The sequence below is a fragment of the Nematostella vectensis genome, chromosome 9, assembly GCF_932526225.1.
Source record: "Nematostella vectensis chromosome 9, jaNemVect1.1, whole genome shotgun sequence".
Taxonomy (NCBI): Eukaryota; Metazoa; Cnidaria; class Anthozoa; order Actiniaria; family Edwardsiidae; genus Nematostella; species Nematostella vectensis.
This window is the reverse complement of record NC_064042.1, coordinates 78930-106922: the sequence shown is the minus strand read 5'-3', so window position 1 is coordinate 106922 and position 27993 is coordinate 78930. Positions and strand designations below refer to the sequence as shown.

Genomic DNA, 27993 nt, shown 5'->3' with positions numbered 1-27993 from the left:
ACCCAGGCTCCGATTGAAGGCGCGGTTACTTTCCCTTTTCCAAGATGGCCACCGTAAGACAGGCCGACACCGCTTTGTGGCTACACAACAAACTTTCTAGCGATGACCCCTGGTCAGGCTCGAGTCTACGGTCTCTCTTAACCCCTGACGTACTACGAAATATCCCAGAGTGCTTCCACAGACTCGAACCGCAGGTCAAAGTCAAACTTTTGATGGCGTTTCTGCATCTTCCTAGACGTGTGGTAGAAGAGACGATCGCCGAGTTGAACGAGATTTTGGAAATTGGCGCGGCGGATGAAGACGAATGGGTGCGAGTGTTATGTGAGGTGCTAAAGGATTACCCCACAACAGGAATGTTGAATGTTCACCTGGAACACGCCTGCCCGGTCTTCGCTGAAGTCACTCAACAGCTTGAGAGCATTCGTAAGTTTCAGTGATTTGTCTTTGTTTTTGTATGTAAAGCTTGCTACATAGGAAGTACTAGGCTATTCCACAGACTCAAAAGCGGGAGAAAAAACCAATAATATATAGATTTAGGCACTGCCTAAAAGCGGAGCCAGCATGATTTTTTTTCAGCATAAACTTGTGTAGAACCCCCCTTGCCTGCACTTTCATTATGCATCATGTTCCACCACCCACAAAAAGGCACCATATGTGAAACATATAAAGCTTGCATGTTCTAGGGAATACCTAGAACAAATATATTTTTTGTTCTAGGTAAAATAGTATTTATTGACATTACTAAGGATATCATTAACTAAACTATACTTGATAGACAACTGATACAGCAAAATAAATTTATGTTTTGATTAACAAGGAAGGCTTTCGGGTGGGAAGGGAGGTCATATTTATTTTAAAATGAGGATCAATTAAAGTTCCTCACAAAAAACTGGGTGCTATTTTATTCTCTTCAAAATTAAAAACAATAAACAAATACATATCAAATTCCTATATATTAATAAGTATATCAGCAAATCACATTATCATAGTGGATTTGAGGTAAAAGTACTCATTCCCTGCCTGTACTGTCCCAATTCCTTTTACTTCTTTAAATTACTTTACTTATCTTGCAAAGATAGGGCTTTATCATTTTCTTTCTCTTGTGTAAGTTTTAAAATAAGCAATTCAAATATTGGAAAAATATCTTTATTAATCTTCTCTCTTGTGCTTTAGAATGTAACTTTGCTAAGGGTGGATTAAAAGCACTCCAAAATATTTGAAAAAAATTATGAGTACATTATTTTATTATACAGTAAAGAACCACATATAAGAACCTAGAATGAACCTGTTAACCTAGAATTATCAAATTTGAATCCTTTTTATAAGCATCTATTTAGCCTATAATTTGAAAAAGGAAGATTGATTTCTAAATAGTTTTAAATATGACCTTTAGGGATCATATAGGAGACCTGTTTTTGTTTTTATGATTAACTTACTACCTCAATTACTTTACCATGAGTCATTGTAATAGCAAGAGACTATTTATGAACCTAAATAGCCTAAATGTCACTAACCACACATTATACAAGAACCTGTCAGGCTAACTTGGAAAAAAAAAACTTGTTTTTTACTTTTATAACTCTGGTTCATTTTTTAGAACAATTTTTCCATTCAAATATTATCTTACTTTTTGTTACTTTATATGTGTTTTTTTCTGGTGACCTACATTAAATACCAATGCCTTATATGTACATCCTGCCCTGGTTCATGCCTCTTAGCCAGCAGCTTGTGTCTCAGCTTGATTTCAGAATCTCTGGCTGAGATTAACCTAAAAAAGTTTGGAGAATAGCATTAAAGAAAAAACTGGTAATTTCCTTACGATACAAATATTATACCACAAAAACCTAATTCATAAAACCTAAAACTAAAACATGTGAAAAAAAAGTTTTTTCAAGGTTTGTAAGAAAACATTGAGGTACCCAGGGTTATTAAAAATATTGTAGGTGGTATCAAAACAAGGCATATTTTTAGGTAATAACAGATCCTCAAGGTCCTAAATATGTATGTGCACCTTTTTTTTTAAATCAAAACAGAATTCCAGAATAGTCGATCTAAATTTCAAGTGTTCATCAAGTATATGTTGTTTTTCACAAATTACTAATACTTAGGATTTTAGAAGACCAGCTCTCAATTTCTTTAAGGTTTTAGGAAACCAGTTCTCTATTTCTTTCTCCAAAAAAAGCTGGAGCTTACCCAAGTAATTCATTTAAGCATTGCTCATCTTTGTGAGAATTTGACTAATCATTTATTGAAATGAAAAATAACTTTTGGTTTTATTTCTAGTATATCATAGCTGTCAACCCAACTTCGACAGAAATCTTGTGAAATCGGATGAAATACAGCAAATATGTGAGAAAAAAAACCAAGAAAGACAATGCGAATGAATACAGAAAATGTATGAACATTCTCACAAAAATTGGGTTTATGAAGAGGTCCAAAATCTTGTGACAGAGTTGACAGCTCTGGTAACTTATATTCAATTCATTAATGAAAGTAGTCATAATTTTCCTATGATAGATAGTGAATGGCAGATTTAGAGATCGAATTTGATAAATACAGCCTAGTTTTATTTATTAAATTCAACAATGAAAAAGGTGTTCAAAGTTTGAAAAGAAAACAACTCCGAAAGATCATTCCGCTAAGTACTTTAATACAATACGCTAACTTACCTACGTCTGCCAGTGCAAGAACAAATACATATGAGCACTTGTCGGAGAAGGTGTCCATAAAATTAATTTGTTTTTTTCTATCTTTATCTTGTGGCTTACTCTGACATTTTAGCTGACCTTGACTCGAGCACAAGACTTGACTCTTCATAACTTTCAACCATGCTTTTACACAGTCTTTTGCACATAATTAGACAAGTTCATATCCGTGGTTAGCATTCCCACGAATGATTTTTTTCAAGCACTTCTTTTTCGACAATTCTTGGCTTTTCTGTAGTCAGTTTTCGTGGGTTTTTGAGAGGGCCAGAAATACTCATCCGCCATATTGTTTTGCCCGCTCTGGTGGCCTGTGCCGAGGCAGATCGCGGCTGGCTGGCTGGTTGGATGGCAGCTTGTGACAATGACGTCATTGACCACAAAAACTGAGTCGCCTAGTTATAGACCATTTCTATACCTATGGGGGGCTCCCCGTGCAGCCTACGGCCGCGCTGGCTGCGCTATTAGTAGAACTGAACCCCCAAAATGGTCATTTCATTGCTTATCACATCACTTTGTGCTCTCAACAAACAAGGCTGGTATCATGTAAAATTAGTTTATCTCTCTGAAAGGATCTCTGTTATTTTTATATTTAAGTTATAAGTTACCCAAAAGTCCCATTTTATCCCAATAGTTCAGCATCATCCTCATCACCATAAGATCATCACCATAATATTAAGATAATTAAAACCACCAACATCAGTATCAACAAAATAACAGATGATAGTAAAATATAGAAGTTTTCATGAAGAAATAGTGGAAACATGGCAGTTTAATTTTTAGAGTGAGTGTTGTTATTTTGATTTCTACAATAAGAAACCATTAAAAAGTCCATCATGAAGGCAATATAAAAGTTTCAAATAAAATGAAACGTATTAGAAAATTGGTAAATTTATATGTTTCTTTTTTAGTTGCTGCAACAGACAACTCTTCTAATCTGATGCCGCTGGAATGTCCATATCTTAATAAAGGGGCCTTGCTTTCAGTAGTTGGGGAACAGCCAACACTTCCAAAGCATTTTACCCTCCGAAGAAAACCCAAGTCTGCTGCCCTCAGGGCAGAACTTCTGCAAAAAGGTGGTTACTCTAATAAAACGTATGCTTTCCTCAGGTGACCAAACAATTAGTACCTAGAAAAGTTAGTTCACAGAAACAGGAAGTTTGAATTATAGATTTTGAGTTATCGGGCCATGGTCTTAGACTATTTAGAAATATTTCATTAAAAGTATCTAACAACTTGACTACAGTACTGACAGAAAGTAATGCGGCCGAAAACTTGCAAATTTTGCCGAAAATTCATTATTGTTCTAATCCAAAATTTCGGGTATCTTGGCCAAAAATTTGGCTATAATTTTTTCGGCAGTTTTTGCCATTCGAAATTTCACATCCGAAATTTCAGCAAAATTAAGGGTTTTGGTTTTCGACTTTCGTTGTAAATGAGCTCTTTTTCTGTACACTGTACTTTCTCAGGACAGACACAGAGTTATTGAAGCTCTATGTTATTACGGCACAGACAACACATGCGACGTCTATATTCACTATTGGTCCATGGCCAGTAACTTTAAACTCATGAAAAATAGATGATGCTAGGGTAAGCAAATAATGAAAACACAACTTGTTCCCGTTAAAAGAATACACTTCATTTGTAAGAAAATTGTTTGGAGTTTTGCTTGCCTAACTGTCGCTTTGCTAACAAACCTTTGCTAACTTATGTACACGGTTCTCGATGTGACTTCAATAAGCAATGTAAATTAACAATGCTAGAGAGTCTCAAAATATATATTTTACACGCAGAAAAACAGTTGTATCTCAAATTAATGTATAGATTCTTTGGGTCTCTTTTCCAAACGGTTATTTTAAACTAAAACTGGGTATGCAAAGCCACTGATAATAAAAGTTTTTGTAGCCTGCGGAAAGCATGTCGCCGTAGCGTGATCCAAGACAATGGAAATGTCACACATCTCTAGATTAAACATGCCCCTCTAAAACTTCTCAAAAACAGTCATGGTATATATTATTCTGAAATATGAGGCTTTTCCTTTGCCTGATGTTCTCTTATGCAGCTCGGTCCTACGTCAAAAGGCGCTGTTATTATACGGAAATTTCCGGGAACGACCTTTGTTATGATTGTTTAGTCACGCCGCATAACACCATGTTACGTCATTCTAAACATATAGTATTCAGATAAATCAAATTGCAATCTTGAGCAACACATTACATTTCCCCCCAAAAAAATAATTACAGGATGTTTATTTGATTTGAAGTTTCTTTGAAAACGTTTGTACTGATCAAGTTTACATACAAGTCTTAGAGACAACTGCGGCATTTGAGAGTAACAAGTTGTGTGACTATGTATTATGTGCTTTGGTTCTCCTTAAAACTTTGCTTTTGCATTAAACAATGTTAAGAGAATCGAAGTTTGAGATTTCGATCAAGAAGAATCCTCTGTCTCTAAAAAAAATAAAATTAAAAGTTCTGCGAAATCGCTTTGCTAGTGTCCGTACATTCTCAGGAATTTCTGCTGTACATATAAGTCTATTCGAAATTTAGAACGGCGAAATTTCGGCAAAGTTCAGCTAGAACCACATTTGCCTAAAATTCTTGCTTAGGTTAAAATTTGCAGACATTTCGGGAGCGTGCAAAATAAAATAGTTTCAGCTCTACCGAACTTTCAGCGAATTACGGTTGTTTTCTGATGTTATCGCCAATCATAGAACAAATTTTGGCAAAATTCAGTTGCATTACTTTCTGTCAGTATTGTATATGTCTGTCAGTATTGTATATGTCAGTATTGTATATGTCTGTCAGTATTGTATATGTCTGTCAGTATTGTATATGTCAGTATTGTATATGTCTGTCAGTATTGTATATGTCAGTATTGTATATGTCTGTCAGTATTGTATATGTCTGTCAGTATTGTATATGTCAGTATTGTATATGTCTGTCAGTATTGTATATGTCTGTCAGTATTGTATATGTCTGTCAGTATTGTACATGTCTGTCAGTATTGTATATGTCTGTCAGTATTGTATATGTCTGTCAGTATTGTATATGTCTGTCAGTATTGTATATGTCAGTATTGTATATGTCTGTCAGTATTGTACATGTCTGTCAGTATTGTACATGTCTGTCAGTATTGTACATGTCTGTCAGTATTGTACATGTCTGTCAGTATTGTACATGTCTGTCAGTATTGTACATGTCTGTCAGTATTGTACATGTCTGTCAGTATTGTACATGTCTGTCAGTATTGTACATGTCTGTCAGTATTGTACATGTCTGTCAGTATTGTATATGTCTGTCAGTATTGTATATGTCTGTCAGTATTGTATATGTCTGTCAGTATTGTATATGTCAGTATTGTATATGTCTGTCAGTATTGTATATGTCTGTCAGTATTGTATATGTCAGTATTGTATATGTCAGTCAGTATTGTATATGTATGTCAGTATTATATATGTATGTCAGTATTATATATGTCTGTATTGTATATGTCTGTCAGTATTGTATATGTCTGTCAGTATTGTATATGTCTGTCAGTATTGCATATGTCTGTCAGTATTGTATATGTATGTCAGTATTATATATGTATGTCAGTATTATATATGTCTGTATTGTATATGTCTGTCAGTATTGTATATGTCTGTCAGTATTGCATATGTCTGTCAGTATTGTATATGTCTGTCAGTATTGTATATGTCTGTCAGTATTGTACATGTCTGTCAGTATTGTATATGTCTGTCAGTATTGTATATGTCTGTCAGTATTGTATATGTCTGTCAGTATTGTACATGTCTGTCAGTATTGTACATTTCTGTCAGTATTGTATATGTCTGTCAGTATTGTACATGTCTGTCAGTATTGTATATGTCTGTCAGTATTGTATATGTCTGTCAGTATTGTATATGTCTGTCAGTATTGTACATGTCTGTCAGTATTGTTTATGTCTGTCAGTATTGTATATGTCTGTCAGTATTGTATATGTCAGTATTGTATATGTCTGTCAGTATTGTACATGTCTGTCAGTATTGTATATGTCTGTCAGTATTGTATATGTCAGTATTGTATATGTCTGTCAGTATTGTATATGTCTGTCAGTATTGTATATGTCTGTCAGTATTGTATAATATGTCTGTCAGTATTGTACATGTCTGTCAGTATTGTATATGTCTGTCAGTATTGTATATGTCTGTCAGTATTGTATATGTCTTTCAGTATTGTACATGTCTGTCAGTATTGTATATGTCTGTCAGTATTGTACATGTCTGTCAGTATTGTACATGTCTGTCAGTATTGTATATGTCAGTCAGTATTGTATATGTCTTTCAGTATTGTACATGTCTGTCAGTATTGTATATGTCTGTCAGTATTGTATATGTCTGTCAGTATTGTACATGTCTGTCAGTATTGTATATGTCTGTCAGTATTGTACATGTCTGTCAGTATTGTATATGTCAGTCAGTATTGTATATGTCTGTCAGTATTGTATATGTCTGTCAGTATTGTATATGTCTGTCAGTATTGTATATGTCAGTATTGTATATGTCTGTCAGTATTGTATATGTCTGTCAGTATTGTATATGTCTGTCAGTATTGTACATGTCTGTCAGTATTGTATATGTCAGTATTGTATATGTCTGTCAGTATTGTATATGTCTGTCAGTATTGTATATGTCTGTCAGTATTGTACATGTCTGTCAGTATTGTATATGTCAGTATTGTATATGTCTGTCAGTATTGTACATGTCTGTCAGTATTGTATATGTCAGTATTGTATATGTCTGTCAGTATTGTATATGTCTGTCAGTATTGTATATGTCTGTCAGTATTGTATATGTCAATATTGTATATGTCTGTCAGTATTGTATATGTCTGTCAGTATTGTATATGTCTGTCAGTATTGTATATGTCTGTCAGTATTGTATATGTCTGTCAGTATTGTATATGTCTGTCAGTATTGTATATGTCTGTCAGTATTGTATATGTCAGTCAGTATTGTATATGTCAGTCAGTATTGTATATGTCTGTCAGTATTGTATATGTCTGTCAGCATTGTACATGTCTGTCAGTATTGTATATGTCTGTCAGTATTGTATATGTCAGTATTGTATATGTCTGTCAGTATTGTATATGTCTGTCAGTATTGTATATGTCTGTCATTATTGTATATGTCTGTCAGTATTGTATATGTCTGTCAGTATTGTATATGTCTGTCAGTATTGTACATGTCTGTCAGTATTGTATATGTCTGTCAGTATTGTATATGTCAGTATTGTATATGTCTGTCAGTATTGTATATGTCTGTCAGTATTGTATATGTCTGTCAGTATTGTATATGTCAGTCAGTATTGTACATGTCTGTCAGTATTGTATATGTCAGTCAGTATTGTACATGTCTGTCAGTATTGTATATGTCTGTCAGTATTGTACATGTCTGTCAGTATTGTATATGTCTGTCAGTATTGTACATGTCTGTCAGTATTGTATATGTCTGTCAGTATTGTACATGTCTGTCAGTATTGTATATGTCTGTCAGTATTGTATGTCTGTCAGTATTGTACATGTCTGTCAGTATTGTATATGTCAGTCAGTATTGTATATGTCTGTCAGTATTGTATATGTCTGTCAGTATTGTATATGTCTGTCAGTATTGTATATGTCTGTCAGTATTGTATATGTCTGTCAGTATTGTATATGTCTGTCAGTATTGTATATGTCTGTCAGTATTGTATATGTCTGTCAGTATTGTATATGTCTGTCAGTATTGTATATGTCTGTCAGTATTGTATATGTCAGTATTGTATATGTCTGTCAGTATTGTATATGTCTGTCAGTATTTTATATGTCTGTCAGTATTGTATATGTCAGTCAGTATTGTATATGTCAGTCAGTATTGTATATGTCTGTCAGTATTGTATATGTCAGTATTGTATATGTCTGTCAGTATTGTATATGTCTGTCAGTATTGTATATGTCAGTCAGTATTGTATATGTCTGTCAGTATTGTATATGTCAGTATTGTATATGTCTGTCAGTATTGTATATGTCTGTCAGTATTGTATATGTCTGTCAGTATTGTATATGTCTGTCAGTATTGTATATGTCTGTCAGTATTGTATATGTCTGTCAGTATTGTATATGTCAGTATTGTATATGTCTGTCAGTATTGTATATGTCTTTCAGTATTGTATATGTCTTTCAGTATTGTACATGTCTGTCAGTATTGTATATGTCTGTCTGTATTGTATATGTCAGTATTGTATATGTCTGTCAGTATTGTATATGTCTGTCAGTATTGTATATGTCAGTATTGTATATGTCTGTCAGTATTGTATATGTCTGTCAGTATTGTATATGTCTGAAATAGGTATTGGCATCTAGCCTCAAGAAGGTATTGAAGGTTTTATGAGGTTATGGTTAGGTTTAGGAGGAGAGGAAGAGGCAGGGGCTCCAATACTGCTGTCATCTCTTTGATCTCCATTTTAACTCTTCTGTCTGCAGCGGCAACTGAGGCTCTGTCTTCTCAGAAAAAGGGTTCAACGTCTGGCAGCTCCTCTCACAAATTGCAATCTCCATCCAAAAAATATGAGCCACCATGTATGTATATATGATGCATTGCACTGTATATAAGTCTGAAACCACCATGTATAATTGAAATTGGAACATGTAAATCCGCCTTAAGTGATGTTCCAGCCAAATGAAGTGAAAGTCTTGTGGGATGGAAGGTCATGCTACAGTATTGCCATAGTGCTTCTTTGATCACAAAGACAAAGTTAGCTTGCAAGAAACACTCTTTTGATTGATATGACCTTCATACATAACTGGCAGGATTCCATTGTGATTGATTGGCCCTCAAGCATTTTTTGCCTGTTGACTAGTGAAGCCCATAACAATCAGATGGCATGTTTCACTGGTTTTAATTGGTTTACTTCTCAAGCACATGTCAAACTGCAAAGAGAAAAATGTTATGTCTAATAACAAACTTGGAGTGTTAAAGAACAACTAATTAAATTACTACATTAACCATTTTTTAAAATCTATTTTTAGTAAGAATAACAACTAGGACCAATCCTTGTGCCAGTCATGTCCGAACTACACCATCTGGTGCGCCTCACTCAAGAAGCATCATATCTGCTGCTACCCTTAAACAACATGGTCGAACAAAGGTAACAATTAATGGTGTGTAACTGTCACCCTTTAACAACACGGTTGCATAAAGGTAACATTTAACAGGGTGTAGCTATCACCCTTAATTCCAATATGGAGGCAGGCACCATCTATGATACATAAATGTAAAAGTGGACGTCTATAAGCTGACATGATGTTATCACTTTAACAAGCTTGACATTAGGAGGGTAATTAATGGGAAATCTTGAAGGAGGTAGATCCTAGAATAGGGAGTGGCCAAGTGGATGGCACCTATGACAGCTGCCATACCACTGACACTTTAAAAGGAAATTGAGAACCAGGGAACTCAAATTGTGTCAGAACTAGGAATGAAACCAAGAACCCAGAGTGGTGAAATGCAAAGACGCTGCAGAAAATTGTTCTGCAAACTCTACCACCCAGGCTCTCCTATCCAGTCTGCATATGTGTAATTACCCTTCCCAGTACATTATTGTGTAGCTAGTTGAAGATACCAAATCCCTTGTTTTGTAGCTACTTGACATCAATGAGCAGCCTATTGGTGGAGGCAGAGAACTAAAAAGAAGAAAGAAAACAACAGGTGCTGTCCATGTCACCCTGGAACCTTTGTCCTGACTAGTCTGTGACATTTATTGCCTTATAAATAAGTGAACAACCAAATGGTGTTTTCGCCATTTTACTCTACCACCCCCCCTCCCAAAAAAAGTTGGGCTCTTGCTTTTGATTGGTCAGTTGAAATTTCTCTGTATTATAGCTATATAGCGTCATAGTATGTGTTCTTTTAGCTGTTCTTTCTTAACCTTTCAGGAGATGGAGATACTGCAGAGGAACCAAAACAGAAGAAGGCGGCAGAGGCTGCAAAACCGGCAGAGCCTGCGACACCAGACTATGCCGCTGGCCTACAGCAGCTCAACACAGAGACAAAGGTAGTGCTGATGTACCTTGTTTTCTGTTTGTTTGGGGTATGGAAGCAAAGAAGGCAAAGGCACTACTGGTGTATATTGTTTTCTGTTTGTTTGGGGTATGGAAGCAAAGAAGGCAAAGGCACTACTGGTGTATATTGTGTTCAGTTTGTTTGGGGTATGGAAGCAAAGAAGGCAAAGGCACTACTGGTGTATATTGTTTTCTGTTTGTTTGGGGTATGGAAGCAAAGAAGGCAAAGGCACTACTGGTGTATATTGTGTTCAGTTTGTTTGGGGTATGGAAGCAAAGAAGGCAAAGGCACTACTGGTGTACCTTGTTTTCTGTTTGTTTGGGGTATGGAAGCAAAGAAGGCAAAGGCACTACTGGTGTATATTGTTTTCTGTTTGTTTGGGGTATGGAAGCAAAGAAGGCAAAGGCACTACTGGTGTATATTGTTTTCTGTTTGTTTGGGGTATGGAAGCAAACAAGGAAAAGGTACTACTGGTGTATATTGTTTTCTGTTTGTTTGGGGTATGGAAGCAAAGAAGGCAAAGGCACTACTGGTGTATATTGTTTTCTGTTTGTTTGGGGTATGGAAGCAAAGAAGGCAAAGGCACTACTGGTGTACCTTGTTTTCTGTTTGTTTGGGGTATGGAAGCAAAGAAGGCAAAGGCACTACTGGTGTATATTGTGTTCTGTTTGTTTGGGGTATGGAAGCAAAGAAGGCAAAGGCACTACTGGTGTATATTGTTTTCTGTTTGTTTGGGGTATGGAAGCAAAGAAGGCAAAGGCACTACTGGTGTATATTGTGTTCTGTTTGTTTGGGGTATGGAAGCAAAGAAGGCAAAGGCACTACTGGTGTACCTTGTTTTCTGTTTGTTTGGGGTATGGAAGCAAAGAAGGCAAAGGCACTACTGCCGGTGTATATTGTGTTCTGTTTGTTTGGGGTATGGAAGCAAAGAAGGCAAAGGCACTACTGGTGTATATTGTGTTCTGTTTGTTTGGGGTATGGAAGCAAAGAAGGCAAAGGCACTACTGGTGTATATTGTTTTCTGTTTGTTTGGGGTATGGAAGCAAAGAAGGCAAAGGCACTACTGGTGTATATTGTGTTCTGTTTGTTTGGGGTATGGAAGCAAAGAAGGCAAAGGCACTACTGGTGTACCTTGTTTTCTGTTTGTTTGGGGTATGGAAGCAAAGAAGGCAAAGGCACTACTGCCGGTGTATATTGTGTTCTGTTTGTTTGGGGTATGGAAGCAAAGAAGGCAAAGGCACTACTGGTGTATATTGTGTTCTGTTTGTTTGGGGTATGGAAGCAAAGAAGGCAAAGGCACTACTGGTGTATATTGTTTTCTGTTTGTTTGGGGTATGGAAGCAAAGAAGGCAAAGGCACTACTGGTGTATATTGTTTTCTGTTTGTTTGGGGTATGGAAGCAAAGAAGGCAAAGGCACTACTGGTGTATATTGTTTTCTGTTTGTTTGGGGTATGGAAGCAAAGAAGGCAAAGGCATTGACAAAGACATTGTATGTATTTATGTTCTGTTTCTTATGTATAACGTATTATGTATGTGTATTTTTTTTTTTCTCCGTGGGCAAAGTCAATAAACTAAACTAAAGGCACTACTGATGTACCTTGTTTTCTGTTTGTTTGGGGTATGGAAGCAAAGAAGGCAAAGGCACTACTGGTGTATATTGTGTTCTGTTTGTTTGGGGTATGGAAGCAAAGAAGGCAAAGGCACTACTGGTGTATATTGTGTTCTGTTTGTTTGGGGTATGGAAGCAAAGAAGGCAAAGGCACTACTGGTGTATATTGTTTTCTGTGTGTTTGGGGTATGGAAGCAAAGAAGGCAAAGGCACTACTGGTGTACCTTGTGTTCTGATTGTTTGGGGTATGGAAGCAAAGAAGGCAAAGGCACTACTGGTGTATATTGTGTTCAGTTTGTTTGGGGTATGGAAGCAAAGAAGGCAAAGGCACTACTGGTGTATATTGTGTTCTGTTTGTTTGGGGTATGGAAGCAAAGAAGGCAAAGGCACTACTGGTGTACCTTGTTTTCTGTTTGTTTGGGGTATGGAAGCAAAGAAGGCAAAGGCACTACTGGTGTATATTGTTTTCTGTTTGTTTGGGGTATGGAAGCAAAGAAGGCAAAGGCACTACTGCCGGTGTATATTGTTTTCTGTTTGTTTGGGGTATGGAAGCAAAGAAGGCAAAGGCACTACTGGTGTATATTGTGTTCTGTTTGTTTGGGGTATGGAAGCAAAGAAGGCAAAGGCACTACTGGTGTATATTGTTTTCTGTTTGTTTGGGGTATGGAAGCAAAGAAGGCAAAGGCACTACTGGTGTATATTGTGTTCTGTTTGTTTGGGGTATGGAAGCAAAGAAGGCAAAGGCACTACTGGTGTATATTGTGTTCTGTTTGTTTGGGGTATGGAAGCAAAGAAGGCAAAGGCACTACTGGTGTATATTGTGTTCTGTTTGTTTGGGGTATGGAAGCAAAGGAGGCAAAGGCACTACTGGTGTATATTGTTTTCTGTTTGTTTCGGGCATTGAAGAAAAGAATAAATAACACCATTTGTTTAACTAAAAAGAAGTAGTCTTATATAAAAACTAGCTAGGATTTTGAGTGGGAGGGTTTATTCGGGCATTTAGCAAGACATTTTATCTGATAGGTATCTCCTCTTAGCTTACAGTATTACTCAATTTTGTTTGTTTAAGCGTATCTCTCAGCAAGTGGCTGTGGGCCTGCGTACCACGTCATTTTGCCTGACGCCACCATTGTCCAATGTTTTTCTATCATTTGTTTTTTAGCCAATACAATCAACAGCTGTATCTACAACAGCACCAGCCACGCCATCTTATGCCGTCATGTCAGGGCATGGGATAGGCCCCGCCCCCTCTCAGTCTGACCAACTCAGTGAGAGTACACTGAATCTCAAGAGAGAACTAGAGGTATGTCCCCCTCAGACGGGTGTTATATTTTGCATTTTCTTTTGAAAGAAACAGCAAAAGGCAAGTAGTTTGAGGCTTGTTTTCGAGTTTTCAGCGGCGTGTGATCCTGTTGAGCCCAAGGGCGAATGTATATTTCCTCAAAATTTTTACTTGTGAAGTGTTTTTCAAAGACACCTTCTAACACGTCCAAAGTCTACCTTGAGTTTCATCGCCTGCCATGTCCATAACGCCTAGGTACAGATGACAATAAGAACTGTCTCCATGCTGATTTATATGGCCACTATTCACTTGTTTTTAGTAGAGAAACTCCTGTCATTTCTCCAATTTCGTGTCATTACCTGAAATGTAGTATTAGCACTCGTCTTTATACTTCTTGCTTAGAACAGCTTTTATGTTGAATTCGTTTTAGTCGGCATTTTCGACTTTCTCTCTTCTTTCGATGCCATTAATCTCTCTTAGCCTTTTGGACTATCTTGTGATGCCATCGTGCGTTCTGCTCATGTATCGTTTTAAAGCGAACTCTTACAAAAGAATGCCCTCTTATCTGTGCTTTCTTCGTTTTTGTCGGCGCCGTCGACTTTCTTGTCTGTTTAGTCTTCTTTCTTCAGCCTTAAAAGCTTTCATGTCTCTGGGTTCGTCCCAGTCCACCTTCGCTGCAACTACTGGCATTCCTCTAAGGATGTCTGATGCTTGCCCTTGAACTACATCCTTCTCGATGGCCGTTCCTTTGTTAACTTTAGTGTCGTCGGTTATTATCAGGTGGACGTCCCAGTCCGCCTATTTGGCTGCGACTAATGAAGCCATTCTTCTAAGGATGTCTGATGCTTGCCCTTGAACTACACCCTTCTCGATGGCCGTTCCTTTGTTAACTTTAGTGTCGTCGGTTATTATCAGGTGGACGTCCCAGTCCACCTATTTGGCTGCGACTAATGGAGCCATTCCTCTAAGGATGTCTGATGCTTGTCCTTGAACTGCATCATCCTGGATTCGAGTTCCTTTGTTAATTGTAGTGTCGTCGGTTATTATCTGCTTAATCTGTGTAGTCACTTACTGATCTTCGCATGCGCCGATGATGGATGTATCGCGCACGTCTCCAATACCTCCCCTCCTTCTTTAGCTCGTACAAAACGAGATTCTTTTCCGAGGGCAACCTTCAGATCCGCAGCGGGGCCCTCTATTGTGACCGCCTCGCCGTTGCACTTGTCATCTCCGCGTGTCGCGTCGCTTGTCGCAGCTGTAGAATCTGCTTTCACGGGCTCATGCCCCCACCAATACTTACACCCCATGTAACCAAGAGCTGCGCCACCCACAGCTAGCGCGCCTATCGCTGCATATCTCCAGTAGTCCGGCATCTTTGAGCAATTTCTTCAAACTCGAAATAGTATTTGGGATTTAGTGAAAGGAAGAATTGATTCGGGCTGATGACCGTGATGACGTCATCGCAGAGCGCGTGCTGTCGAGGCTTGTGCTCGGCGCGCGCTGCATGCCGGGGAAATACAACAAACATAGTGCTGCTGTACGGTCACAGTCGCGGCAAAACTGTGAATCTCGCATGCTAATTTGTTAACCTTTTACTACCAATACTTTGTATTGGTGCTTTTAAAATATTTTTTGCGAATATTATAAATTATTTCATACCAAGTTCATTATGTATAAATTTTACGCGTTCAGACGGCTGTTGAAAAACAACGCAAGCTAATGATGCGAGACAGGCAACAGAAGCAGGCAGTAGCGGCAGCTATGGCGTCCCTCAGCAACGTCGCGGCTGCCCCGCCTTCATCCAACCCCTCCAGCGGGCTAGCCACCCCCACCATTAACCTGAACACCCTACCCACTGGCGCACGGCAACCCGTACCTGGAGGCGGAGTCCCAGGTCAGCTCCCACAGCAATCACAGTCGCAGCAGCCACAGATGATGCCTCCGCAGCAGAAGAGAGAACTCACGTTATCGGTAAGACATCTTACACAAATGTCAAGTGCAGAAGAGAGAGTACATGTTATCGGTAAGACATCGTACACAGATGATGCCTCCGCAGCAGAAGAGAGAACTCACGTTATCGGTAAGACATCTTACACAAATGTCAAGTGCAGAAGAGAGAACTCACGTTATCGGTAAGACATCTTACACAAATGTCAAGTGCAGAAGAGAGAACTCACGTTATCGGTAAGACATCTTACACAGATGATGCCTCCGCAGCAGAAGAGAGAACTCACGTTATCGGTAAGACATCTTACACAAATGTCAAGTGCAGAAGAGAGAACTCACGTTATCGGTAAGACATCTTACACAAATGTCAAGTGCAGAAGAGAGAACTCACGTTATCGGTAAGACATCTTACACAAATGTCAAGTGCAGAAGAGAGAGTACATGTTATCGGTAAGACATCTTACACAAATGTCAAGTGCAGAAGAGAGAACTCACGTTATCGGTAAGACATCTTACACAAATGTCAAGTGCAGAAGAGAGAACTCACGTTATCGGTAAGACATCTTACACAAATGTCAAGTGCAGAAGAGAGAACTCACGTTATCGGTAAGACATCTTACACAAATGTCAAGTGCAGAAGAGAGAGTACATGTTATCGGTAAGACATCTTACACAAATGTCAAGTGCAGAAGAGAGAACTCACGTTATCGGTAAGACATCTTACACAAATGTCAAGTGCAGAAGAGAGAACTCACGTTATCGGTAAGACATCTTACACAAATGTCAAGTGCAGAAGAGAGAACTCACGTTATCGGTAAGACATCTTACACAAATGTCAAGTGCAGAAGAGAGAACTCACGTTATCGGTAAGACATCTTACACAAATGTCAAGTGCAGAAGAGAGAACTCACGTTATCGGTAAGACATCTTACACAAATGTCAAGTGCAGAAGAGAGAACTCACGTTATCGGTAAGACATCTTACACAAATGTCAAGTGCAGAAGAGAGAACTCACGTTATCGGTAAGACATCTTACACAAATGTCAAGTGCAGAAGAGAGAACTCACGTTATCGGTAAGACATCTTACACAAATGTCAAGTGCAGAAGAGAGAGTACATGTTATCGGTAAGACATCTTACACAAATGTCAAGTGCAGAAGAGAGAACTCACGTTATCGGTAAGACATCTTACACAAATGTCAAGTGCAGAAGAGAGAGCTCACGTTATCGGTAAGACATCTTACACAAATGTCAAGTGCAGAAGAGAGAACTCACGTTATCGGTAAGACATCTTACACAAATGTCAAGTGCAGAAGAGAGAGCTCACGTTATCGGTAAGACATCTTATACAAATGTCAAGTGCAGAAGAGAGAGCTCACGTTATCGGTAAGACATCTTACACAAATGTCAAGTGCAGAAGAGAGAACTCACGTTATCGGTAAGACATCTTACACAAATGTCAAGTGCAGAAGAGAGAACTCACGTTATCGGTAAGACATCTTACACAAATGTCAAGTGCAGAAGAGAGAACTCACGTTATCGGTAAGACATCTTACACAAATGTCAAGTGCAGAAGAGAGAACTCACGTTATCGGTAAGACATCTTACACAAATGTCAAGTGCAGAAGAGAGAACTCACGTTATCGGTAAGACATCTTACACAAATGTCAAGTGCAGAAGAGAGAACTCACGTTATCGGTAAGACATCTTACACAAATGTCAAGTGCAGAAGAGAGAACTCACGTTATCGGTAAGACATCTTACACAAATGTCAAGTGCAGAAGAGAGAGCTCACGTTATCGGTAAGACATCTTACACAAATGTCAAGTGCAGAAGAGAGAGTACATGTTATCGGTAAGACATCTTACACAAATGTCAAGTGCAGAAGAGAGAACTCACGTTATCGGTAAGACATCTTACACAAATGTCAAGTGCAGAAGAGAGAGCTCACGTTATCGGTAAGACATCTTACACAAATGTCAAGTGCAGAAGAGAGAACTCACGTTATCGGTAAGACATCTTACACAAATGTCAAGTGCAGAAGAGAGAGCTCACGTTATCGGTAAGACATCTTATACAAATGTCAAGTGCAGAAGAGAGAGCTCACGTTATCGGTAAGACATCTTACACAAATGTCAAGTGCAGAAGAGAGAACTCACGTTATCGGTAAGACATCTTACACAAATGTCAAGTGCAGAAGAGAGAGCTCACGTTATCGGTAAGACATCTTACACAAATGTCAAGTGCAGAAGAGAGAGCTCACGTTATCGGTAAGACATCTTACACAAATGTCAAGTGCAGAAGAGAGAGCTCACGTTATCGGTAAGACATCTTACACAAATGTCAAGTGCAGAAGAGAGAACTCACGTTATCGGTAAGACATCTTACACAAATGTCAAGTGCAGAAGAGAGAGCTCACGTTATCGGTAAGACATCTTATACAAATGTCAAGTGCAGAAGAGAGAACTTACGCTATCGGTAAGACATTTTAGACAAATGTCAAGTGCAGAAGAGAGAACTTACGCTATCGGTAAGACATTTTAGACAAAGGCAAAGTGTAGAAGAGGGAGTTCACGTTATCGGTAAGACGTTTTAGACAAAGGCCACGTACAAGCAGCGTCGATATCAACCACTGCCACCTCTCGGCTGACCGTAAGACAAAGGAAATTTCTTGCGTAAAATGTTAAGAACGAAATCGTTTGGAGGGAGCAGACCTCCCCTACTAGGCGTGGTCGTGCCTGCTTGTGTATACTGTACAATGATGTGTTTAAACCCGATTCGTACGTCGTGCTTCTGCCCTGCCGAATCTAATAGTTTGGATTGAGCAAATGAACAGTTCGCCGTCTGAAGCAATTAAGTCGGCTTTGAGTACACATCTAATCAACTCTGACTATGCTCGACACTTATTGAGCGCGACTTATTCAGCGCGACGTTTGAATCGAACCCAATCTATTTGTATGAATGGGCCTAAGGGATGTTTGATCTGTGATTTCAGCGTGAACAGATGGTCGCCGCTCACGAAATGTTCCGTAATGCGAATCGCGTCACTCGCGCGGAGAAGGCTCTAATCCTTGGGTTCATGGCGGGCGCGCGCGGTAAGTGTCAAATAATCCCGCTTCTTATTCCACCTCTTCACGCGATTTTGAACTGTTTTATTCTAGGGTCAGTACGTAGCTCTTTCAAGCTGCAATTTGATTGGGCAAATGAACAATATCCGCACCTCGACAAAAAGAACGAGAAGAATAGAGACAAAAGAACTCCTTTGTAGAATTAAGATAATAGGAGACAAAGCAGCTGCGTACTTACTCTTATTCTAACCTACAGGGGAGTATCATTGCATGCGCATGGCATTTTGATTAAATGGGTCAATTCAGACATTTTAATCCTAGAGCTATCTTTACTTTTCCATGTACGTCCTTGTTTCTAGATAAACCGTTCGCCCACGAAGGGCCCATTATTACCATCAAACTGAGCGAGAACAACGAGACTGTCCCCACGGAGGACGGGTCACAGCAGACGCTACTCGTGGAGATGCTTTTCGAGATGAACTACGACACGGGGCACTGGAGACGACTAAAACGAACACGGGTGGTTTCCAAGCAAGCCGGCCAATTGCAGGCAGCCACGTGACAGTCAGTAGCTTATAGTAGCGCGCTACTACGTCACTTGCTACCACGTGAGAGTGACTAGCCAATAGCAGGCTGGGGGTGTGCCATCATTTTTTTAGATATTATTTCTATTATAGAAAAAAATCGAAAAGTGTTCTTGATGAATGAAGACGAGTGTAACTCGATAAAATCCTGCGCGGCTAAGTGGAAACGCGCCTTCCATTGCTTTCAGTATATATTTGGACTTTAAATGGAGCCTTAAAACAAACATTCGTATCTTATCCAAAGAGGTACCCAAGCAACCGGGCCAATTAGTGCCTGCCACGTCATCACTTTCTTTGACTAACCTTACCAATCAAAAGACGCCCGCACGTCAGAAACCATGGCAATTATGAGGTAGATAGAAAACCATGTCAACATTGAGGTAGATAGATAGTTTATTTTAAAAATAAAATACGATCATTTGCGACTGAAATCCGACCAACGACTGCCTTGACGTGAAAGAATTGTTTATGAATATTTGTTAAATGCTATTATAGAACTTCTTTAACGAAAGAAAAATATTATGTTATAGATATATAAACGGAAGAAACGTCTCCCCTCCCTTGGTATGTAACGTGTATTGTAAACGATTTCAGACTTGCGCCGCTCATTGCGGCGCGTTCTACTGAGCTTAACTTCGGTGATCTGACGAGAACCGTTGCCTTCTTAGTGGTATGGCCGTAGAAAACAGAACTGTGTAAGATCTAGCTATAATATAACAATCCTGTGAGTATCTCGGTGAAAATGGTCCGGTATGATTGAATTTAACGTGGGTCTAACGCCTTCGTTGGCGATAAGAAAGGTATGTTCTTAGGATATTTAAAAATATATAATAATAACAAAAATGAAATGCCTACAGCACACGGTATTCCCAGACGGTCACCCATCCAAGTACTAACCGCGTCCTACTGAGCTTATTTTCGGTGATCGGACGAGAACCGGTGCTTTCTCAGTGGTGTGGCCGTAGACGACAGAACTGTAAGAATTAGATTTTATATAACAGTCCTGTGGGTACCTCAATAACAAAAAGGAAATGCTTACAGCACACGGTATTCCCAGGCGGTCACCCATCCAAGTACTAACCGCGGCCTACTGAGCTTAACTTTGGTGATCGGACGAGAACCGGTGCTTTCTCAGTGGTATGGCCGTAGACGATAGAACTGTGTAAGATCTTTCTATTATATAACAGTCCTGTGAGTATCTCGAAGAAAATGTTCCGGTATGATTGAATCTAACGTTGGTCAAACGCCCTCATTGGCAATAAGAAAGGTTTGTTTTTAGGAAATTTAAAATATATATATATAATAATAACCAAAAGGAAATCCGGCGTCATGGTACTGCGCATGTCTGGATTCGGTGTTTTATTGTAGGCATTTAATTGTCTACAAACAGTTGAACTTTTTAAAAGCTGTCAATACCTTGTTAAATAATATGCAATATTATATTGAAAACTATGTTTATTGACAGTTTGTGGTCATTTTTTTTGTTTTGTTTAAAATCTCCTTCATGTACCAGAAGCTCATATTTCAGTATTAGAATTTCACTGAAGTTCATTTTGTCAGGGCTATTGCAAAGCTCTTAACAATGACACTCCCCCTTTAAAGGAGTGTAAAAAAATCAAAATTGTTGGTGGGGGGTCTCTGTTGTGTTTGTTTATTTTTTGTCTTGTTCTATTATTATTATTTTCTTTTTTTTTTGGGGGGGGGGGGGATGGGAATTCAGCTAAAAATAGCCAGGGGTTAATTCAAGCAACTAGTATAAAACATGTTGGTTTTTCAGTCCTTTATTCAATATATTCAAGGTTATCACGCAATTCTGTTGTTTTACTGCATTTATATTTTTTCTTTCTTTTCATTGAAAGTTCTATATGTACAGTGGTGACCATAGCTATGATTACAATTATTTAGAATAATTATTTACCTACTAACAGAAACCAACTTGACTACAAAACACTCACTGTAGGGCATTCGATATTAGGCATTTCTTTCATGCGGCTGTGAGGTTGACATATCAACATCCAGAGGGGCCACAACCAACTCGGAATCATGGGGGCCCATGAAAACATGGTGATGCGGAAACTTTTCCTGTCTTTACCCTCATTCATCAGGAACACCTGTGCAGTTGATGCCCTTAGGTGGATGGGGTGCACAGGTGCTTTGGGTGTGGCCCTGAAGTCACCACGAGATGTACCAGAATGAAGTTGTATACTTGTTAAAAATGTGAAAACATGTGAGTGGAAAACAGTCAATAGCCATGGAATATCTAGTGTGTTGTACGTTATACATGTTTTAGGATTTACTTATACTTACTGAATTACAGTAGTTTAAAAAAAATATTATTTACTACTTGTATAATTGAGAAGAGTAATACATACTTCTCATTGACCTCGTAGAGCTTGTCTCTTCCCTCCTAAATAACAAACAAAATGATGTTTGTTATTATCTAGCTGCAAAGGAATCTACAGTAGTTTTCTAATCAGATATTTTTTTGTCTTTTAACACTCACCTGTTCTTTCAACACTCTCCTCGAGTTTGCTTGTCTCACAAATAGACCTTGTTTGATAAACAAAGACATGTTACCAACTTATTCAATAATAGGTAACAACTGCAATATTGTATTAAGAGAGTGCCCCTCCCCTCTGCTTTTGTTGGCATTATGGTAATAAGAAATCTAGATTTCCTTAATACCCCTCTTCTCTCCACCAATTAAGCATTCTATGTATGCTTCCCTTTTTTTATCTGTTTTTTTATTTTATTTTTGCGCAAAACTATGCAGGATTGAGGGGGCTTAGCACTAAGTAAGAAAATAGAATTGAAAAAAAAATTTAAATGCCATTGGCCTGTGTTCGAACCCGGCCTGAAGAACAAAAAGGAAACCAATCATAGGGATTACCCAATCGGTATGGCAGCACAAGGCTTTTACGGAAGGCTGTAAAGAACCCGAAGGCCCCAAGCACCGATATTTCCGGCGAATATGCTGTACAACACTCTGGCAAGGTATTCCGAAACGCGCATTAATGGGGAGGACAATAACCAGGATCCCAGGCCTATAATACGGTTACGCCACGCACAGCTCGCTGAGATATAGGATGAAAAAAAATACAGGTCTATTTGGGCGTCTTGAGTCCCTTGGGGGCTGCCTATGCCGGCGCGTTGCATCGTAACGCACGGGCGCATTGTCTTTTATTGTGTACAGGACATCTAATTAGGGAAGAAAAAGATGTTGTTCTGGGAACCGTTGTTTTGATACCATGTAAAAATCATAAAACAAATAAAAATGAATAAAGTGGGATTTGGCGATTCTCTTTTTCTTTGTGAAGCTTATTAACCTACATACCGGCCTAAATATCCATTAAAAAATCAAAAATGCAATTAAAGACGTAAGGGGGAAGGGGGTCGTAAAATCGCATAGAATATTGACAAAATCAGCAATACTGTCTGCGCTGACTAAGTAAAGCTTTATTTCACTTTAAAGGTGCAGCGTCATGGTTCTGCACATGTCTCGAGTCAGTGTTTATTGTAAGCTTAGCTTTTTATTTAGCTACAAACAGTTGACCTTTTTTTAAAAGCTGTCAATGGGGGGGACTGGGGGGTTTCAGAGGAACTGGTGGGAGGCGTGGATCGCCCCTCCGGGCCTCCCAGCACCGTCTCTATATATCAGGCAGATAATGTTTCGCGTACGTGAACAATCGGCAAAAGCTAATGTAGGCCAAATCGATTTCACGTACATAAACAATCGGCAAAAGTTAATGTAGGCAAAATAGGTTTCGCGTACACGAATAATCAATTAGGGCCGCAGGTGTTTCGCGTGCACGAATCGATTAGGGCTGCAGGTGGTTCGCGCTCATGAATAATTAATTAAGCGTTGGGTTTGCAATTAGACATTCGTATGTCCTGTGGTATACCGAGCGTTCGAAGGATTAGGTACGGAAGGGATTACTGCGGTTGGCTGAAGGCCGGCCACGCAAACACGTGCGGCCGAAGGTGCATGGACACCTACTGCAAGTTGCACCTCCAAAGGCTCCGTATGGGCATCCCCCTCGCCGTGCCGTGCAGGATCTGCGGCGTAGGGACTCGGTCGGAGACGCGGTTGTGCCGCCCCTGCGGAGCGAATCGTGTAGGGCAGTGGATGCGTGGCGTCGAGAGGCGCGCTCGGAAGCGGTTCGCGATCGTCCTGTCTGACATCGCGGCCCGCGGTGCGGTCAATTAGAGACTGGGTGGCACGGGGCATACCCGAACTCCCAGTTAGAGATTGGGTGGCGCGGGTCATACCCGGGCACTCATCCCGCCGGTTGTGATACGGGCAGTTGGAGATTGGGTGGCACAGGGTATACCCAAAAATGGACGCTTATATAGAGGAGATTCTCGATAGCATGCGTGACAAAGAGGCGCCCGCCGTACTGGCAGGGCTGGTCCAAAACATACTGGACGAGGACATCCCCGACGATGTCAAACACAGGCTGCTTAAGCCGCTCGTACCGGAGAAGGTGTGGACGGAGGAGGTCTGGCGCGAGTTCGACCCTCTGCTGCCGGGACGGCGGCAGTAGGGCCCGGAGAGCTTAGACCCCGAGACGTACTACTCTCTCTTCGTCGGCGGCGCCCATCTTCGGTTCCCAAGCGTGGATGCCACTCTACGGGGCCGAGACATAAGCGCCAGTGTTTACCGGGAGATGCGAGATCTTGGCGGGACAGGTGTGATTGCTCTAAAGCCGGTTGTGCGGGAGCCTGATATTAATGACGACGGCTCGGTGTGGTAGGTCTCGCACGAGCGAGAGTCTCTGCGGGCGAACGCAGTGCTTCCACTGGTGCTCGAGATGGTATACCCCGACCGGCGTTACAGACTCTTCACGGTCGTTGGTAAGGCCCCCGCAGAGCCATTGGCGCCAATCACAGAGGAGGAAGGGCGCTCGGAGCACAAGATCGGTGGGTTGTTAGTCAAAAGGTGGGGCCAAATCGCAGTCGGCGCCTTAGAAGGCATCGATACGGGTATTTGGGAGAAGGGGCGAGAGTACCTCGTCTACGTGAGATACGAGCTTCGCCCTTTACCTGAGCAAAATGGTGAGCCTGGGCCAATGTTTGTGCGAGAGGGGGTGACGCCTTCGTTAACTGTGTTGTGAGCTATGTTGCCGACTTCTTGAGGAATCGCGGCACCTCGCGCTCCCTTGGTCTAACCAAGACACGAGGCAAGATCCTCGAGCGATTTGACAAGAAGCTGGCCACCACGGGGTGCACCAAAGAAGACCTCTTTGAGATGGAAAGGAAGCTCGAGGTAAAGTTAGTAGCCGTGGACGCCCTGGGTAACGTCCTGTGGGACTCGGGGAAGTACGGGACTAAGACGAGGATCACCACCCCTTGCCACAATAACCACGCCTGGGCGGAGCTTCCGACTGAACCACCTGCGATCGCGAGCGTCCACGGCCTAGACTTCGAGGCTGAGAGGGAGCTTCGTTCGTTATGTCAGGGAGAGGCAGCGCCACGCGCTACCAGTGCCGCCGCAAAAACGCGAGGCGAAGGTGGGGGAGGTGCTCATCCGCTTCATAAACAGGGCGATCCCCAGAAGCACGAGGGTCTGGCTGTGTGGGCGCGTTATAGTCACGCACGAAGGCAAACTGTACCGATCGGGACAAGACGGATGGGCTATCGACAGCGCGTTTACAGACGAGACTGGACATGATCCTCAGTGGCTCCCTGATGATCACCCAGCCTACCAAGAGTACATCGAAGCTACGCACTCGATGGGCGGCGCAATAGGGTATCGCTTCAAGAAGTGGACCCAAAGAGAAAACATCAGGGCAACGCCTCTTAAATACAGGGACGTCTGGCGAGCGGCGCAGGTTGAGTCCAAAGTGTGGAATAGCAGGGAAAACTTAGGGGCGCAGCCTCATGCTCACATCGACATGCGTGCGGCGTACCTAGGATGCGAGGACAGTGTCTTCGGCGGCGCCTCGGACGCCATTGATCTGGTACGGAAATACGGCTTCCCTACGAACGTGTATCGTATCGCGGATGTTGCGGGACGGCCATTGAGCGAGGTTCTTCAACTGACCGGGGCCATTCAGTTGACAGAGTGGGGGTTCTCTGAGGCCTGCCACCCCTACACTTCCGGGAGGGTAGGGCAGCACTTGGAACAAAACGAGGGCTGGATCACCACGCCAGAGCTCAAGGACCTGCTAGACTCGGATGACCTCGCCATGGCCGCGGCGAGGGAGGTGTTGTATAGCGTCGGAAAAAAGGACTCCATCAAGTTCCCCCACTCCGGCCCCGGCGGCGAAGACTCGCAGGGTCGAGATCTCGCTGTCCGTTTCGTAGGCAAGTGCGCTCGCCATGGCGACGAGTCCTCGATCGTAGTCCGCGACCGTGAGGAAGCCGCGTATCTGACAAACCTCCTTGCGGGCACCGACCACTTACTTAACTTCGAGCATGCCGACGGGGCTCATCTGATCCAATACAAAGACGGAGTCCGGCGCTCACAATGGTATCAGGGCCTTCGTCTTGGCGTACACAAACATAGCGTTGCGACGCATGTTGAGGCGGATCCCTCGCGAAGAAGTCCTCCGAGTGTGCACAGATGCCATATTCGCAAAGGCGGTGCCCAGTGGTGTGAGGCTCGTGGAGCGAAATCCGAGGTATGGAGAGTGGCGCCACAAGAGGCCTGGGTACGAGTGGCGGCCCGAGGCGGCTTGGGGTCCGAAGAGGTCGGGGTGCTTGGCTAGGGAGCCAAGCACTGCGCCGAGTCTGCCGTGCGATCTGGTGGCCGCAACCTCTGCGAGGATGTATCCAGCCGGCCAGGGAGGATCGGGGAAGACCGAGTGGGCGGTGAGCATGTTCCGTGGCCGTAACGCTGTGGTGCTCACCCCCGAGAACGACCTCGCCCACGACCATCGCAACAACCCGCGCCTCGCGGTGAAGGCTCAAACCTACCACCACTACCTCTGCATACCAGCGGAGAAGCCGATAGAGGAGTGGAGACCTTCCGAGCTGGGGCACAAACTCGAGCGTCTTGCAGAAGTATTCATTGACGAGTGCTGTAAGGTGCAGACTAAAGTGCTACGCGCCATCCTAGGGTATCTCGCCACGCGGCCGTGTCAGGTAGTGTGTTGTGGCGACTATGGGCAGGTCCCGCCCTGGGGAGATTAGGAGGGGCCTCACGATATGCTCAAGGAGTGGGCACAAGGGAACATCCGCTGGTTCGAGTCCGACTACCGCTGCCTGTGTGAAGACTGCGGAAAGCCGTACAGTACATGCGACTGCGGCTCTGCCGCCCCCTCCTCCAGGCTCCACGACATAAAGGGCCGGATTTGGTGTCAGCCAGACTCCCAACAGCTTGAGGTGTTTCGAGAGGAGTGGGATGGTGTGGCGTTCGACGCGGCGATCGAGCAGGCCCACCCAAGCGATATGTGGGTGTGCTCGACCAACAAGATGGGGGTCCTTGTCCAGCAGCGATTGGTAGATAATCACAGGAAAAACTACCCCCGACTGCCAGCAACCATCCGCTTTGACCCCGATCCTAGCGTCGCGCATCGTTATCGCAAGCAAGGACGGCCGGTGCCCGTGCCAGGCAAAAGGGGCGAGAAGGTCGACGCGTACAAAGGCACGGTAGTCGAGGTCCCTCTCGGCGTGGTCCTTAACGGGCTTTCCCTCGAGTGAAAATACGCGGGCTGGGGGACAGTCCACCGGGTGCAGGGCAAGACCATCCAGAACCCAAGACGTCTGTTTATCATAGACCACAGCTTAGAGGGCTGGATCACGAATGCTGTGTACACCGGCATCTCCCGCGTGCGGATCGCCGACCAGATAGTCCGCGTGATCCCCCCCGATGACACCCCCGGTGCCTTGGTTCCCACAGGACTGCAGGCTACGCCCAGTGAAGAGCTCATTATAGCGCGAATCAAGCGATACGCTATAGACGATAGGCAAAAGGGTCGCACGAAGTACACGGGGCCGCACCACGTTCTGACGGTAGACCACGTACTCGGCATGATTGCTGAGGCGGAAAAGAAGTGCACGCTCTGTGGCACTCAGCTTCTGCTTCAGGGGTACACAAAGAGTCATCCCCAATGCTTCAGTATCGACCGGCGGGACGACAGTCAGGGTCACTACAAGTGGAATGTCAGACTCACGTGCTTCAGCTGCAATAGAAGGCACAAGCGCTGATCACGCTAGGGTGGCGCTAGCGTGGCGCTACGCAACTGCGATCGCGTGAAGCCGTGCTTAGAGTACGCCGTGTAATACAACACTGGCTGTCCGGGCTCCATGACCATCTTTAGTATTGGGTACGCCTTGCTTGTCCACCACGGGTCCGTCGCTCGCCGTCGGCCCTTGTCCTGAAGGTCTTCCTCGTTTACGGCGATGTACACCTCCGTCCCGACCTCCAAGGGGACCTCTAAGGGGGGCTTTTCATCTTAAGGCATAAAGCTGAGGCACGCGCCTCAGCTTTATGGCGTCCTCAGGCGCAAGGCCAGTCATGCGAATCTTCGTTGCGTTCATGTCCGAGATGACGATTGGCAGAGCAGTAACCCACTCGCGGTTTGTCTTGCCGGACGCAAGCTCCTTCGAGTACTGCGCACGAAATAGGCGCTGTGCCAGCCAGCGATGGAAAGACTCGGCGAAAGCTTGGCTCCTGTGGTGCCCAGGCTCAGCCCGTCGGACCTCCACCCCGTGGTCTGTTAGGAGCTTCGTGGTAGCACCCTTGAACTCCGTGCCGTCATCAACCATGAGGACTTT

General features: G+C 42.3%; 1 protein-coding gene, 1 long non-coding RNA gene and 2 other non-coding genes across 4 annotated transcripts; 1 reads left to right on the top strand and 3 right to left on the bottom strand.

Annotated features, from left to right (window-relative positions):
- Nucleotides 1-4: 4 nt before the first annotated feature.
- Nucleotides 5-19703, top strand: LOC5501305 (negative elongation factor A). The gene is made up of 10 exons (XM_048732657.1): nt 5-423; nt 3614-3778; nt 9203-9298; nt 9749-9867; nt 10361-10427; nt 10655-10773; nt 13554-13694; nt 15366-15644; nt 18616-18715; nt 19048-19703. Exons 1-10 carry the CDS (start codon nt 45-47, stop codon nt 19248-19250), a joined length of 1668 nt encoding a protein of 555 aa, XP_048588614.1. The 5' UTR covers nt 5-44; the 3' UTR covers nt 19251-19703.
- On the bottom strand, nt 1425-3019 carry LOC125572289. The gene is made up of 2 exons (XR_007313747.1): nt 2670-3019; nt 1425-1768 (listed from the first exon to the last, which is right to left on the bottom strand). It is a non-coding gene; the product is annotated as an uncharacterized LOC125572289 (long non-coding RNA).
- A 417-nt stretch (nt 19704-20120) lies between the features above and the next one.
- Nucleotides 20121-20239, bottom strand: LOC116609450. Its single transcript, XR_004292954.1, has one exon. It is a non-coding gene; the product is annotated as a 5S ribosomal RNA (ribosomal RNA).
- A 65-nt stretch (nt 20240-20304) lies between these two features.
- On the bottom strand, nt 20305-20423 carry LOC116609449. Its single transcript, XR_004292953.2, has one exon. It is a non-coding gene; the product is annotated as a 5S ribosomal RNA (ribosomal RNA).
- Between the last annotated feature and the right edge of the window lie 7570 nt (nt 20424-27993).

Bases quoted from the DNA above. Each gene is read 5' to 3' on its own strand.
- LOC5501305 (XM_048732657.1), top strand. From the start codon at position 45: ATGGCCACCGTAAGACAGGCCGACACCGCTTTGTGGCTACACAACAAA. The intron at 9,868-10,360 runs GTAACAATTAAT...CTTGTTTTGTAG, and splicing joins AACAACATGGTCGAACAAAG to CTACTTGACATCAATGAGCA. The intron at 10,774-13,553 runs GTAGTGCTGATG...TTTGTTTTTTAG, and splicing joins AGCTCAACACAGAGACAAAG to CCAATACAATCAACAGCTGT.